Source organism: Branchiostoma lanceolatum, chromosome 10 (genome assembly GCF_035083965.1).
Source record: "Branchiostoma lanceolatum isolate klBraLanc5 chromosome 10, klBraLanc5.hap2, whole genome shotgun sequence".
In the NCBI taxonomy this organism is placed as follows: Eukaryota; Metazoa; Chordata; class Leptocardii; order Amphioxiformes; family Branchiostomatidae; genus Branchiostoma; species Branchiostoma lanceolatum.
In genome coordinates, this window is record NC_089731.1 from 18,134,731 (window position 1) to 18,151,074 (window position 16,344).

The 16,344-nt window shown below is 40.1% G+C and overlaps 1 protein-coding gene across 2 annotated transcripts; it reads right to left on the minus strand.

The window, feature by feature from the left end:
• LOC136443640 (uncharacterized) lies at nt 1-13,649 on the minus strand. Of its 2 annotated transcripts, XM_066440956.1 has the most exons (18): nt 13,478-13,649; nt 12,934-13,103; nt 12,194-12,231; nt 11,730-11,780; nt 11,189-11,273; nt 10,038-10,088; nt 9,796-9,837; nt 8,288-8,341; nt 7,541-7,573; nt 7,029-7,064; nt 6,432-6,503; nt 6,157-6,234; nt 5,539-5,610; nt 5,177-5,273; nt 4,571-4,636; nt 4,171-4,209; nt 3,861-3,893; nt 1-3,447 (listed from the first exon to the last, which is right to left on the minus strand). In XM_066440956.1, the coding sequence occupies exons 5-18, from the start codon at nt 11,209-11,211 to the stop codon at nt 451-453; spliced, it is 3,693 nt and encodes a 1,230-aa protein (XP_066297053.1). In that variant the 5' UTR covers nt 11,212-11,273; nt 11,730-11,780; nt 12,194-12,231; nt 12,934-13,103; nt 13,478-13,649; the 3' UTR covers nt 1-450. The 2 variants fall into 2 exon arrangements, with proteins under 2 accessions (XP_066297053.1, XP_066297052.1); XM_066440955.1 differs by lacking the exon at nt 12,194-12,231.
• Nucleotides 13,650-16,344: the final 2,695 nt, after the last annotated feature.

The following is a 16,344-nucleotide window of genomic DNA, read 5'->3' on the forward strand; positions in this document are numbered from 1 at the left end:
TTGGCGCTTCAGAAGACATATATTACATTTCATATGTGTACAAGCCACAATAACAGTCAGTGTCTATATAGTTCTGAATTGCATCACAAAATACATCTCGGGTTAAAATGTCTGTTTTTACACTCACGTATGCATGGATGTAAAGCATGATAAAATGTGTTTTGTAAATATAAGAAATGTTGTATCACTTTGATTTATACATGTACACTTTCAAAAGTATGTACAATTTCACACATAAACAGGTCGTCTCTGAAGTGAAGCACAGTGTCCTGATATTTATGTACACATGGAAATTAAATGTAGACAAATGGTAGCATATTATGACTTATACTGAGTGGACACGCCAGTGTTGACACCGTAGTCACGTGTAATTTCAATGCCTTGTTGAACATGCATTGTGGCATAAAATCTCGTCAAGTCTTCAGCAAATATTTTCTGATACAGCTCCTATCAGAATAACGTAGTGGTCAGCCTGTGGCCCCTCTGAATTCTGGACTTCAGCAGTGCCAGTGGGAAAGACGCGGGGTCGTTTCGAACAGTGTTCTCTCCCTCAGTGCCAGGAAGCGTGGGGTTCTTTCCGTGGCAGGACGCAGTGGCCGTGTTGTTGGTTGACGACGTGCCAAACGAGTCAGTGAGCTGACATCTATGCAATACCTTCTGCTGCGCGGTGTGGGCATGTTCTGGTGTAGATGAACCCTCAAGTACAATTTCCAGTCCTCGGGGTCCATCATTTCTTACAACCCCTGGTGCAGACCAGAACTGTGGTTTTATGTCTCCACCACCGACTTCGGGAGTTGGCAGCGAGTCCGAAGACGCCCTTAACCTAACGGAGGGCCTCTGCGACAATTCACTGTGGTTCAGCTTGGAATCTCCCGAACAAGCCTGTGCTGGGGACGACGCTGACTTTCGAGCAGAGTCAGGATTGTCGGGTGGAGCATTTGTTTGTCCACGATTAATTGCATGCATTAAGCGTACCTGTTGAGCATAGGCTGCTATGCGTTGAGAGAGAAGGTACTGTTTCATGACGGAGTCAGGTAACACCATCAAACGTGCCTGGTGAGCATAGGCTGCTAGACGTCGAGAGAGGAGGTACTGTTGCACGAGCGAGTAAGGTATAGCCTCGTCCAGCGCACCAATCGGGAAGAAGTCGACCATAGAAGACTGCGGATGGACTCTGTGCTCTACAAGACTCTGGGTGCCGCTCTGCTCAGCGAGGGACTCTGGAGGGCACGGCAGCTCTAGCTCAGGATTTCCCGATGGCTCTGTTTTGTCTGCATCACCTGACGGTAGGCTGCGATTCAAGAAGCCCTGTGGGGTGGCAGGTTCTTTCCCAAATGTTTCACCCTCATTTGCGCCATTTGTTGGAGGGTATCCATCGGGGATGCATTGTGGAATATCCTCGTTATGCTTCACTGGCTTGTCGGTCTCTTGCATCGCAGTAGTCGCAGGTTCCTTCTCTGTCTGTGCATGCTGTCTGTCATCTTCCAGTTGGAGGTCATTGGAGAGGAGCTCAGGCATCACACCAGCTGAAGTTTCCTTCTTCTCTGCCTGCTTGTGCTGAAGGTCATCTTCAACCGTGAGGTCATTAGGGAGGAGCTCAGGCACTACACCAGCTGAAGTTTCACTGTGATTTAGCGCGTAATCTCTAGAACAGGCCTGTGCTGGGGTCGACGCTGACTTTCGTGCAGGGTAAGGATTCTCAGGTGGAACATTTTTTAGTCCACAATCCTTTGCATACATAAAACGTGTCTGCTGAGCATAGGCTGCTATATGTTTGGAGAGAAGGTACTGTTGCAAGACGGAGTCAGGTATAGCCTCGTCCAGCTCAACAAGCGAACAGGAGTGGACCATAGAAGACTGCGGATGGACTCTGTGCTCTACAAGACTCCGGGTGACGCTCTGCTCCGCGAGGGACTCTGGAAGGCACGGCAGCCCTAGCTCAGGATTTCCCGATGGCTCTGTTATGTTTGCATCACCTGACGGCAAGCTGCAATTCAAGAAGCCCCGTGGGGTGGCAGGTTCCTTCCCGAACGTTTCACCCTCATTTGCACCATTTGTTGGAGGGTATCCATCGGGCTTTTCAGTCTCTGGCATTGCAGCAGTCACAGGTTCCTTCTCTGTCTGTACATGCTGTATGTCATCTGGCAGAGGTACGCCGTTGTGAAGCAGCGTCGGCACCTCAAACGCCGCATGTTCCTTCTTATCTGCCGGCTTGTGCTGCTCGTCATCGGGCAGAGCCAGGGGTAGGCCGTTGAGAAGCAGCGTCGGCACCTCAAACACCACGGCTTCCTTCTTATCTGTTGGCTTGTGCTGCTCGTCATCGGGCAGAGCCAGGGGTAGGCCGTTGAGAAGCAGCGTCGGCACCTCAAACGCCACGGCTTCCTTCTTATCTGTTGGCTTGTGCTGCTCGTCATCGGGCAGAGCCAGGGGTAGGCCGTTGAGAAGCAGCGTGGGTACCTCAAACACCACGGCTTCCTTCTTATCTGTTGGCTTGTGCTGCTCGTCATCTGGCAGAGCCAGGGGTAGGCCGTTGAGAAGCAGCGTCGGCACCTCAAACGCCACGGCTTCCTTCTTATCTGTTGGCTTGTGCTGCTCGTCATCGGGCAGAGCCAGGGGTAGGCCGTTGAGAAGCAGCGTCGGCACCTCAAACACCACGGCTTCCTTCTTATCTGTTGGCTTGTGCTGCTCGTCATCGGGCAGAGCCAGGGGTAGGCCGTTGAGAAGCAGCGTCGGCACCTCAAACACCACGGCTTCCTTCTTATCTGTTGGCTTGTGCTGCTCGTCATCGGGCAGGGCCAGGGGTAGGCCGTTGAGAAGCAGCGTGGGTACCTCAAACACCACGGCTTCCTTCTTATCTGTTGGCTTGTGCTGCTCGTCATCGGGCAGAGCCAGGGGTAGGCCGTTGAGAAGCAGCGTCGGCACCTCAAACGCCACGGCTTCCTTCTTATCTGTTGGCTTGTGCTGCTCGTCATCGGGCAGAGCCAGGGGTAGGCCGTTGAGAAGCAGCGTCGGCACCTCAAACGCCACGGCTTCCTTCTTATCTGTTGGCTTGTGCTGCTCGTCATATGGCAGAGCCAGGGGTAGGCCGTTGAGAAGCAGCGTGGGTACCTCAAACACCACGGCTTCCTTCTTATCTGTTGGCTTGTGCTGCTCGTCATCGGGCAGAGCCAGGGGTAGGCCGTTGAGAAGCAGCGTGGGCACCTCAAACGCCACGGCTTCCTTCTTATCTGTTGGCTTGTGCTGCTCGTCATCGGGCAGAGCCAGGGGTAGGCCGTTGAGAAGCAGCGTGGGTACCTCAAACGCCACGGCTTCCTTCTTATCTGTTGGCTTGTGCTGCTCGTCATCGGGCAGAGCCAGGGGTAGGCCGTTGAGAAGCAGCATGGGCATCTCAAACACCACGGCTTCCTTCTTAGCTGACGTCCCTGTCATGTCTTTCTTCACTTTACCCTAAAGAAGTGATTACAGTATAACAATCAGCACCATGGACAGGAATACTTAGTAAAATGCAAATGTGAATATGAGTGAATGATCTTTTATTGATTAATAATAGAATTGTAATTTAATCCATACCCCCGGATTATAGTATGAAATTATCAGACTTTTCAAGTGTCCACCTGACTCTTTTCATCAGCGATGGAAATAATGTTTACCTAACACTTACGGAACATAGCGACAACATACTTGAGTTCTCTATAAACATTTATTTGTTGTTATTGTTTTGTTACTGTAATTGAGACTGAATTAGAAGAATTGCTTCAAAATACTAGCATCGGTTGTTTTCAAAAGTACTCTTAAAATAGCAGTAGCATAAAAGCAAAACCTGTAGTTTGTACTGTAGGGCGCATAAACTTGTGACTTACATGGTCATGTGCCCCAGTCTGCTCAGTAAGATCCTGTAATGATGCCAGGGTAAAAAGGATATTAATTGAATAGAACAGTGCATCTTGGTAAGCATAGTATTTGTATCTAATGTGAATTTATTTCAGTGCAGAACCTAAAATAGATATAGTATATTAAGTATTATATTAAAACGCAAGACTGCCTTTTTTATTCTTTTGTTTTTCGATAGCACGGATCAAAATGATATCTTGTTATATCATATTTGCAAAATCAAAATGGCAACCACAATATTTGTATTCATCAAAACATTTCAGAATCTGCAAAACTCACCTGTTTGAGCGTCTTGATCAACCCCTTGCTAGCCTCCATCTACCAACGGAATAAATGATTTATATATATATCTATACATATATACATATATATACATATATACATACATACATACATACATACATACATACAGATATATATATATATATGTGTTACACATTACAGAGCCTGTATGTCGGCCCCATATATGCACCGGTTTGGGGTATTTTTTAGCTGAACGCATCACACCGCAGTGAAACGCACCAAATGCAGAAGTAACTATGCCACAGCAGTGCAAAAAAAGTCAAGGCAAAATTACCCGATTAATGAAACAAATTAGGTCAAGAACGCCAGCAGGACAAGGTTACAAATGGACGAAACGGAATGATTGGGCCAAACAAAATCAGTTTCCGATCCTTACCTGTTCTCGCATCTTTCTGATCAGTTCCTGCTGACGTGCAGCTTTCTGCTCGTTCTCTTTTCTCATCTAAAAAAAAGGATGTATAATATTTGAGTATTCCTTGGATTGGAATATTAAATAATATAATAATAATAACTTTATTGTACAACAATTGTACAAGGCACAAAGTTTTAGGCTAACCAATCTATCTAATACAATATTATGTGTTAGTCTATCTTATACAATATGGTGAAGTATTAAACATTTTATTGGAAACAACATACAGCACATGGTACTGATGCAAAGCATTGGTAAACTGATTGAGACAAGTATGAAGGTAAAAAAAGAGTTAAAATGAAACTTAGGGAAGACCTTTTAGTAAGCAAATTCTCTAGCTTTCCCATTTATTGTGATTGGCATCACATGTAGTATAAACATTGAACAGTGGCCAAAATCCAACAATATGATATCATATGACTGCAAGTGTACCTTGTCTCAAATGGCAGATAGAAAAATGGTATATGAATTTACATTTATTTGGTTCACTGCGTTATAACATGCTCTGTTCTTACGACTTTTACATAACAATGCAGAAATCAAAATTTGCAGATGCCACATTACACATACCTTCTGTATGTCCTGTAGTATGGGCCGTGGGTCAATCAGGGCATCATTCCCTTGCTCCAGGGTTTGAGTGCCCACATGCAGTCTGGCCTCACCAAATCTGTAAACGATGAAAATAACACATAGTAGTCATATAGACCACCATTTAGATGGAGAAAATTGACTACAAAGTTGTTATTCAAGCAGTTTAAATGCTGTTTCAATAGCCATTGTTTCAATTGGGCACATATTTTAAGACACCTATCAATTACATGCCATTGGGTAGAATCAAAGGGGGAGGGGCACAGATTCCAAATTTTAGCTATTCCTTTTCATACCAAAATGAGAGTTTTATTACAGCTAGGTTTGGAATGCAGATAACTCACTCTTTCTTTTCTGATTCAAGAACCTCCACACGATACTTCAGCTGCTCGATCTCCTCATCTTTTAGGGAAACTCTGTTATGGTGAACAGAATGGACAAAATCAGATCAATCATAAAAATACAAAATTCAGGAAGTCTCTTTTTGTGGATTTCAACAGTGGGTCCTCCTTATAGCTAAATACTTATTCTAATACAGGATTGGGAATAATGATATTCTATTATCATTAGATATCGGTATCTTACCCCTAACCTTGTTAAAGGAGGGTTTAATTACAATTCATCTGACACTCCCAAGTCTGAGAACATTAGGTACTGTAACAATAAGGTAGGTGTGAGTGATGAGTGAGTGATTGTGAGTGAGTGTGTGAGTGAGTGAATGAGTGAGCAAGTGTGTGTGAATGAATGAATGAGTGATTGTGTGAGAGGGTGAGTGATTGTGTGAGTGAGTGTGTGTGTGTGAGAGAGTAAGTGAATGAGGAAGTGTGAATGGATGAGAGTGAGTGAGTGAGTGAGTGAGTGAGTGAGTGAGTGAGTGAGTGAGTGAGTGAGTGAGTGAGTGAGTGAGTGAGTGAGAGTGAATGAGCGAGAGTAAGCGAGTTTAATTTCTGAACCCAACTCACCGCTGCCGTGTGTTTGCGGCCTGATCCACAAGTCTCTTCTCCAGTTCTCTAACCTTTGTGGCTGCTTCTGTTCTCTCCCTGGGTAAAAATAGAGAGAGTTTCATGTGTTGCTTTTTTTAAAGATGAAAATAGTGGCAGCAAATATGTGCATGTACATGCACATGTACTGTGACACTGATAATCTTACTAGAAGACCTGGACCTTTAAGTTGATAAAGATCAGCTTCTGACCATATCCTATAAATCATGATAAGTTTTGAAACAAAGATAACTCACCCTTCCTTTTCTGACTCCAGGACATCCACATGAGCCTGAAGCTCCTGAATGAACTCATCTTTCTGGGAGATCCTGTTGTGTTACACAGAATGGAGAGAATTATTAAATACGTTATAGTACAAATGTATTAGATTGAGTCTCTCTTTTGGGTTGCAACAGTGTGCTCTCCCTACAGCTAGTAGTTATGTTATTTTGATATCAAAATATCATAATATATATCTTAAGCTTGTCAAAATGCTTGATTTAAATACAGCTGGTCTAACATTCCCAAGTTAGGGAACCAGACACAATAAACTGTGTAGTGTCAGTGGAGAGTAGGTGAGTGGGTGGGTGTGTGAGTGAGTGTGTGTGTGTGTGTGTGTGTGTGTGTGTGTGTGTGTGTGTGTGTGTGTGTGTGTGTGTGTGTGTGTGTGTGTGTGTGTGTGTGTGTGAGTCTGTATGTGTGTGAGTGTGAGTGAGTGGGTGGGTGCAAGAGAGTGACAGACTGACTGGGTGAGTGAGCGAGTATGTGGGTGAGTGAGTGTGAGTGAGTGTGTGAGTGAGTGAGTGAGTGAGTGAGTGAGTGAGTGAGTGAGTGATTCCTTGAACCAAACTCACCTGTGCTGTGTGTTTTCTTCCAGCTTCCGGATCATTCTAAGGAAAGACATCAAAGAATCATTAAGCATCTTCAAGCAACTGATTTGAAACACTTTCTATCAAGTTTCAATGTTTCTTAAGAATTTCTCTGCTATTGCCAATTTTCATTTCAGTTCCAAAATTTGTGTGGTTTAAGAGCTTACTCGTATTGTATAATGAAGCCATTCAAATTTTTTACAAGCCTTTAACAGCCTTACATGCTTGTAATTCTAGATTTACTAAAAGCAAATACAGTCAAACATGGTCTCAACAAGGGACAGAGGAAAATGGTTGGTGACTGGAGGTAGTTGCTCCAGACCAGAGGGTCTTACCAATGCAAAATCTTATGGAACTGTTTCAATGTGACTTATGAATGGAGGTGGTAATGTCTTTGCTAGGTGGCCAGCCAGGTTTGACTGTATATGTTTCGAAATGGTGATAGCTCTAGTTCATGATCAGCTGATATGATCTCAAAATGATAATTTGTAACTTACGTATTGGTGACTTCTAGCCGTCCGGCGAAGTCACTAGAAAGAATCCATAAAACAATATTAAGGAATATAATGACAACAAGCATGTCTACAACTGTGAAAAGAGATACTGTAAACCCATTCAATATTGCAGTTGGTATTTTAGTACCAGGGAGGAAAGGGAGTAGTTCACAGCATTTAGTTTTAATGGTGGGAAGAAAATTATTGTCTCAAATGTTAGTTATCAAACATTTGCTTTGTTGAAATTCTAGCCATTAACTAGTGGCAAAAGTCTAGTTACCGTAAAAAAGATCAACAATTACAGTAGCAATATGGCTCCCCATTCAAAGATAGGAAGCAAATTAAAACTTTTCAAAAAGTGGTATTTTATGTCATACTATAACTTCATTTAAGTTCATGGCACTAATAAATTTCATGGAACAATGAAAATCAAGAGTTTGTGGTATCTTTGAGTTTGTTGTCTAAACAATTAGTAGAAATTATGGATTCCAAATACAAATGAACGTTTGCTGGTGTAATGGTTTTGCAGCAAAACTTAAACACAATGAATACCAAAATCTAGAGTAAATATCATGCATCTATTTCTTAGTTTACATGATGAAAATTATATAAAAGGTTTAACTAAAGGTTTATCTAGGATTTACTGTATAAAATACAAGTTTATTCTTTAGAAATGGATATCAAATTCAAGTAGATATCTTTTCAGCACCAAGGACAGGGCAGATGTCAGTAGAAAATGGCTGTTCTTACCTCAGAATCTCGTTCTCTTGTTTGTGGTTGTCATCAGTTTGTTCTTGTAGCCTCCTGTTAAAAGCAAAAAAAGAGTAAAGAACTGTAGTATTTTCTCTTCATCACATGAATTTCCTTTAATTATAGAATTGTGCTCTTGAATTTGCATTCGTATTCTTGATGCAAAGGATCTTGATGTAATTGACATCTAATACCACTTGTCAGCACATTTGTTTCATTATCTTGATTGTTTTCATTGTTCTGATGTTGCAGCTTTAACCCTATCCAGACTGGGCTTTTTTGGTATATCTGGGACTGGGGGGGGGGCTGATTCGGCCCCCCCCTCATAATTTCCGAACGGTATGATGTATCATCACCAAATTTGCAGGGAGTGATATTCACGTCAAGTTTTATAATTCCTGTAATTTTGGTGACGTTATGACGTAATATGACGTAATTATGACGTCATCGATGTGATTTTATTGGCTAAATAGGGAATTCCCGTAATATCTAAAGGTATTAAACAAAACGGTTTGTATTATTCATTTTAAGGTATGCAAGGCATACAACGTCAATGGTAAGTACGTTGACGTCAAAATGACGCCATAGAGTGACGTCATGTGTTATTACCGATCCCTTGGGATCTGCCATCTTGGATCGGCCATTTTGAAATTTTTAAAAATCCTTTTTTTTCCACTTATGACCCCAAAGGACACTGAAAATGGACTAGAAACGTTAATCTAAATGTTTCTGATAAAGAAAATGTCAGGTATTGACGATTTTAAAGGCAAAAAAGCCTGCTGATACCTGAAATAGTGATATAGTCCGCCATCTTGGATTTTGACTGATTACGTCATCAAATTAGCATAAATTATGAATATTAAATCAGGAAAGTTACATCTAATTACATATAATGTTATACATGTAGGAAACCTGGTGTAGTTGTGCAAGAAAACCCAAGAAATATCATTGTTTTCAAAAAATTAATGATTTTTGCATAAAATGCCTGTCAGAAACCCGTTGCCATGGCAACATGAAAAATGATAAACTTTAACCATTAGTATAAAATTGTTCCCAACAAAATTTTAGGAAAAGTCACCCAGTTTGGTAGTCGTAGCATACATCGTTTGGCAGTAATACGATGTCAAAGTTGCCGCGGGCACTTTTAGCCCCCCCCCCCCAGTCTGGATAGGGTTAAGCTAAAAAATATTCTTAAAATGTTGTTAAGTTGATTGATATAACAACACCTATAGAAATGGTGTGAAAATTTTTACATTTGCCAGAAAATATCCTTAATCTGTATAAATTGCTTGCTGTGGATTATGTAGCTAACTTGTTGAACTTGCATCAAGAAAGAAAAGTGCATATCTGTAACATTATAGAGTTCCATAGATTTGATTGCATTGAATTCTGCTCTAGACTTTCTTTCCACCTTTCATGTACTCATCAAACCCAACCTTCCTTTACGTTTCACCTATAAAGTTAACATATTAAAAAAAGAGAATTCCAAGCACAACTTCTAATGTTACCTGACAAAAATGGAGGTGTAGTGTTGTTTCGTCCGAAACAAGCTGAAATGACAAAGTAGAAACATTTTAGCCATACCTCTCAATGACAAATGATAAAGAAAATGGCCAACAAAATTTGTGACAGTTGTTTCACTGTCTTTTATTAAGTGTTTCTACATATATATGCAGCTGAATCAACTAGTGAATCTTTGTTATATTTTTCCAGTATTTTTTTGTCTACGTGTGTGTACTTCAATTCTCACCTCTGTAGGTCTTGTAGTTCGTCCAAAAGAGAATCACTGTACCCTATCACCCTGAAAGAAAGAGAAAATAAAAAAGATAAATAAATTGGTACTGTTATATTACATAAAAAAAAGCAGGGTATCTCTGCCATGGTAAACAACATAGTTTACAATAATAGTTATTGTACTTCAATGTCAAATCTTTTTGATATATTTCTGCAATGATGAAGAAATGATTTCAAATACTGCTGAGTGAAACTGTCTAAGTACAGTCTTAGTTATAGTAACAAGTTTAGTTATAGTCTTCAATAGTAACAACTCAAAGAACCCTTGTGATTTTTCTCCCCCCCCCTAAAAGACAGGGTATGCATACAAGTATACGTTTTAAACATGTAACAATGAATACTGAATCCCCCCACACACACACACACACATTTTTTCTATAGCTCTAAACTCTGACTACTTCTGACTACAGTGGCTATATGATAGCTAAAGCTGACTAAAACTTCTGAGTTCTTACTCTTTCAACGAGGGCTCACTGCGGCCTCTCTGACTTGGCTGAGTAAGAAAGTAAGAAAAGGAACATACAATAAACCAAAAAAAGACAAACAGAAGTCACAAGCAAAACAAAAGGAACTTCTGAAAGCAATTCAAATCTACCTACCTACCTACAAGTCAAATTCAAAATAGTTTTGTGTGCATTGATTCACAGTGTACAGTTTTATCCTAAGAATTTCATACTTGTTCCTTACATTAGATATTTCATACACATTTTGTACAATATCAAACCACCCCATGAAGCATCCACAGAACTTACATAAAGTGGCCTTAAACATAACAAAGAAATCTGTTAAAATGATGTTCTTCACTTCAAATGCTATAACAAGAACTTGGCACAGGGGAGGTTAAGTACTTGCCATTTTTACTGTAAATCTTGAAACCTTTCCGGTGGTTTTATTAAATCTATGTTTTTTTTTACAGTGACTTTTCACAATTATTCATGACACAGTGAATATGTCTCCCTATAGTAATTATTGTAATAGTAAGCATACTAGATTAAAACACTGCCATAACCTCCCTCTCCATCTTTCATTGAAATAAAACCACTGCAAAAGTGATAAATTTACAGTATTGACACATAAATAAACTCCCTAAGTAACATTAGAACTTACCTTGGACGCATCATCCAAGTCATCTTCTGCGGACTCCTTTTTCAGTTTGATGACCATTCTTCTGAACATAGAAGTCTTCCCTGCTCTATTGTTGGGATGTAAGTATTACTAACAGTGATATACCACAATCATGATAAACAATTGTTGATGTCGTTTCCAGCAAAGACTATAAACAAAGAGAATACAACGACCAACAGTATTGTGACAGCAGTTGCATCAATTGTTTCTGAAGTTGGACCTGTGGAGTCAATTTTTCATCATTCTTCATTCATTATTTTAAACTAATAACATTAGAATGAAATTGAAAAATGAAATAGCGCTACTACTCAGTTACAGTCCATTTTGAAATGTTCACCTTGATTCCATTTTTGCAGTTTTTGCACTGCCCCTCTACAGTAAAATCATGACACTGCAAAACTGTCTTTATATGCTACATTATTGTTTTGACCACAAACGTTGACCACCAACTAAACCTATTTAATACTCCTACCATTAAATAAGATACCTGTGAAAATAAATGTACTTTTTTTACAGTACTTACTTCTGGAGGTTTTGCAGGTCTTCTGGGAGAGCCCCAGTGCACTCTTTTGCCCTGTAAAGAACGTTGATGATAACAATTAGGAAACCGTATCATAATTGAATAGTAAAAAAGCCTGACACATCTTTTATGGCATCATAAAAAAGGACTTTTGCACTTGACTTTGTTTTTCAATTTCCAAATGTCTATGTCTATTCGAAATACTAATCCTTCAAGTTGGTGAATTGTCACAATAATGTTGTACTGTGGCACTAGATTGTCTAGCAACAGTAACAGCTATGAGCACCCCCTCCATTTTGCTCCCCCCCCAAAAAAGTTGCTGTGTTCTAATATGTGACATAGAAAAACATACAATACAACAATGAAGACTGGATTTATTGTTTCCTAGTTTTTTCATAGTTGTAAACTCTGACTACTTCTGACTGCAGTGCTAAATAGGCTAAAGCTGACTAAAACTGAGTTCTTACTCTCTTAACGAGGGCTCTGTGCTGACTCTCTCGGTTGGCTGAATAGGAGAAGGAAACAATTGCTACCATAAGAACAACACAACAAATAAACAAAACATAGCAAAACAAATGAAAAAAACATCACACCAATTAATTCTAAGACATTTTGGAGTAAACAGTGCTTGGAGGAAAATCTCCTTAAGAATACTATAGTCCTTCTGAAATCCCTCAGACAGATTTTATGTTTCACTTTTTTCTGAAATTAAAGAACCAACAAACTACATATTGGTGTAATAAACCATGATCATAATGAAACATAAGAATTCTCAAGTCTAATTTGGCCACCTTATGTAACTTCTGCAAATGATGTTTTCTGAAAATAATTATTTTGATTGTTGCACTTTTGGTCCAATGGCGAAATGTTACAAGTTGCATTCAAATCGTTCAATAAATAATTTCTTTAAGTGGACTGCAAATATCAAGTGATGATTGAAGGGTCTATAGTTTGTCATGATTTTGTATCTATTCTACATTTTCTTAATAGAAATACTCTTATCAAATGTTAATATGTCCTTGATACACACTTTGGGGCATTGAAATAGTAACCTACGTTTAGTGAAGCATCCGTAGAATCTACATAAGGTGGCCTTGTGACAATAAAAATTGAACTAAAGATAGCTTGATGTTGAATGTTATTCAAGTGGCATCACTTCAAATGGCATAAACAACAACGCAGTACAGCGACGTTTAAAAAAACTTACCTTGATGTTAGCCCCAACTTCCAAGTCGTCTTCTGTTGATCCTTTCTTCAATTTCTGGACCATTCTCCGAAACATCGATGTCTTCTCGACGCTAGCGTTGTCCGTAGACTGTTGATCTGACTTTGTAGTCGCCATCATTCAACTTCTCAAATGTAGATGAGTACAAATGCCTACAAATGTCATCAAAAACAAATGTAAATATATTTCAAGCACAGACAATACATTAATAAATCTTAGATCATTGCGAAACAAAATGCTGGGTTACATTTTAGGCCGTCTTTGGCGTAAAATATCCTGCCCGACGTGTCCTTATGTAAGTAGTAATAACCTTGGTGACCTTGACCTTGTTCTATTCATTCAGCGGCAAAAATGATTTCAGATTTTTTCGGTGCATTTCAGACCCAAAACTTCCACTTTTTGTCACCCTGCTGTCCCCTCTTTGTGTCAAGAAAACGTACGAGTAACTTTTGACTATGATTTGTGATTTTCATTATCAATTTGCTGAATTTTTAAAGTCTAAAAACTGAGAGAGAAAAATCCCCACCTGCTACTAGAGCTGGCTAGTTGTCATCTGTGTAAATAGAACACCGTGTCCATGGCAACCGGAGCAAACATGGCGGATCGAACGCCTGGGAGGAATGAACTTTAAAATCGTGCGTTGAACATGAAAAATCATGTTTTAAACGCATCATCTCAAGCTACTTTGAATATTCAAGCCATCCTCTGGCTTATAATCATATCTTTTGACAAAAATTCCGTCATCTAGTCGATCGTTGGGATAACATGAAATGGTATTGATCTACTTTTTATCTTCTGGTCATTCCTGTATGATTTCCAGCGGATGAGCACAGTTGTGGCAACCAGGTTGCGGTCGGGACTAACTCTTGTGTAGCGCATCGTGTGAAGTTTCTTCGCCCTTAGACGTGCTCAATACACGGTCTGTGTTATAATGTTTTGATACCTAATTCACATTGATTTACTAAATCACAACAAACGCTACAATTTTCCCCTAATAATATCAACAGCTTTGTACTTTTTTTAGTAGCGGATGAATGTAGCAAATGCATCATGGTAAAGGGGCCAATCTCGTAGTCAGGCCTAGGCCAGGGCACGTCAACATGTAGACAAAACGTTCCAATATGGGACGTTAGGCATTATGGTTAGGTTTTTGACTGCGTCGTCTTCGAATGCATGGAAATGGGATGACCAAGTGGAAACCATGGTGTCCAAGAGTAGTAAAAGGCTGGTCATCATAAGCAGGTTGCGCCGTTCAGGAGCACCGGTTGCAGACCTGATCACTATATACTGTGGCTACATAACACCTTTACTCGAGTACGCCGTCACATGCTGGGGTTCAGCTCTAACTCAGAGACAGTCGGCTTCCCTAGAGCGGGTACAGAGAAGAGCCTGCAGGATGATAATGGGACGTCAGTTCACGACGTACAGCGAAGCTCTCCAGCATCTGGATCTTCAGCGCCTGTCATCTCGCAGACAACAACTTTGTATTGACTTTGCTGTGAAAGCAGAAAGGTCGGCTCGCTTCTCCAAGTGGCTACCCCTTACCCGTGGTCAGCAGCATGGCAGGCAACTCAGAAACTCTGCTCGCTACCAACAGCCCACTGGGACTAAACGATACATAACCAGTGCCATCCCAGCGATGACTAAGATATTGAATGAACTGTAAGACGTGATGGACATTGTATGACATTATATGTATATGTATATATGTGTGTGTATTATCGTTGTAAAAAGAGCTAGAAATATTTCACATGTACATGTACATGTACTACCACAAGGCACACATACGCTCTGTCTGAATGTCGCACTGTTGGACCCTTGTTGTCGTCTTGCATTCCGGTTTTTAAATGTACTGCTTTATCTAACGTTTGTCACGTGACAACCCAACTCAGAGCTGATGAAGGAGTGGTGGATGCCACCCGAAAGCTACTCAAGCTGCAATATTTTAGTCGTGAGTATCAGTTTAATTCCTCAATATTTCTATGATTTTAGATATGTCACCAGATTTTACTTAGTCGGCTAATGGTGATACTTTTGTAAATCTGACTACAATTCGGTCATGAATTTGACTGCCACTGTCAGTTTGTGTAAGTTTTCTTAATAAAACCATTCATCATCATCATCGTTATCAAAGCCTTTTAGACAGTGCTGCAAATACTTAAGTGTCTTAAGTTTGTAATTCTGGCGGTGTTACCCGTTTTCAAAAACCTCTGACAAAGAATTCACTATGGATATAAAGGCGACTTAACGTTACTTCATATGGGTAACAAAAGGCATCACTTAAGCTATCCGCAACCTAAAAACACGTCAAAAACCACTCCTCTGCTTGGAGAGTACACTGCTCCAAAACTGCACCACTGCTAGGTACGGAAAAGTCACATTTACTATGTCGACGTCTTCCAAAATGTGTATGATATAGATATAGATTTATTTTATTGATATGTATTTACTGTACTATTTCATCATCACTTTCAAATACGACACTGCAATATCAAACCTTTGTGGCCCATATAATATCAACATACAGACTCATATATCAGCACACTAGACACATATACTAGTCCTGTACCACCGACTGATTCTTAACCCTATCTAGGCTGTTCCCCCTCATAACTTCCAAGCGGCATGGTGTATGATTCAGTTTGCAGGGGGTGATATCAAGGCATGTAAATATTAATTACTATCCATAATAAGCCTTGATTATTTGGCGAAGATAATGTGTTCGTGGAACTCTAGTTGAAACTTACTATGTGTAGGAATGACTAGAAATCGAAGTTTTTTATTGAAGTTTCAGGCCTCATAAAATGGTCTGGATGCCTTTAAGTATGGGGTGGGGGGCGTAACTTTGGTCAGCTATCACTTCGTAATCATGAATGAGAAAGTAAAGTGGTTTCATTTCCTCAAATACCCACCAAGAGCCCTATCGTTTGAATGTAAAGTTTGAACATTCTGATAAAGAGATTGAATTTTAGAGTTAGGGCTGTGTATTTCTGTTATATTGTATCTGACCCTTACCTCTTTCCTCATGACCTCAGTGAAAAGTGGCCTGTATATCCTGATTTAAGTTTCTCATGATTAAACAAAAGTTCAAACAAACAACAAACAATAGCTAAATTCATATGGAAACATTATATTTAGCGGAGAACTCGCCCAAAGTTTCATCAATGATAATCTATTCTAAAGTGACATTCATTTGACTAATATATCAATCTTTCACAACTGCATGCATTTTCCCATGTTCTCTCAGGTCGCTCAATATCTTTATTACATTAACGTCACATGTAATGAATTGGTCGCTTCAACTTGTGACTGAATTGAGGACGACATGTCAGATCGGATGTAAGACATCATCGAAATGAAACCAATGACAATTATCATAACTAGCAACCACAA

Coding starts and splice junctions, on each gene's coding strand:
- LOC136443640 (XM_066440955.1), bottom strand. CDS start 11,211: ATGACTTGGATGATGCGTCCAAG. Junction 4,637..5,176: donor TACTACAGGACATACAGAAG/GTATGTGTAATG, acceptor CCTTTTTTTTAG/ATGAGAAAAGAGAACGAGCA. Junction 3,448..3,860: donor AGACTGGGGCACATGACCAT/GTAAGTCACAAG, acceptor TCACTTCTTTAG/GGTAAAGTGAAGAAAGACAT.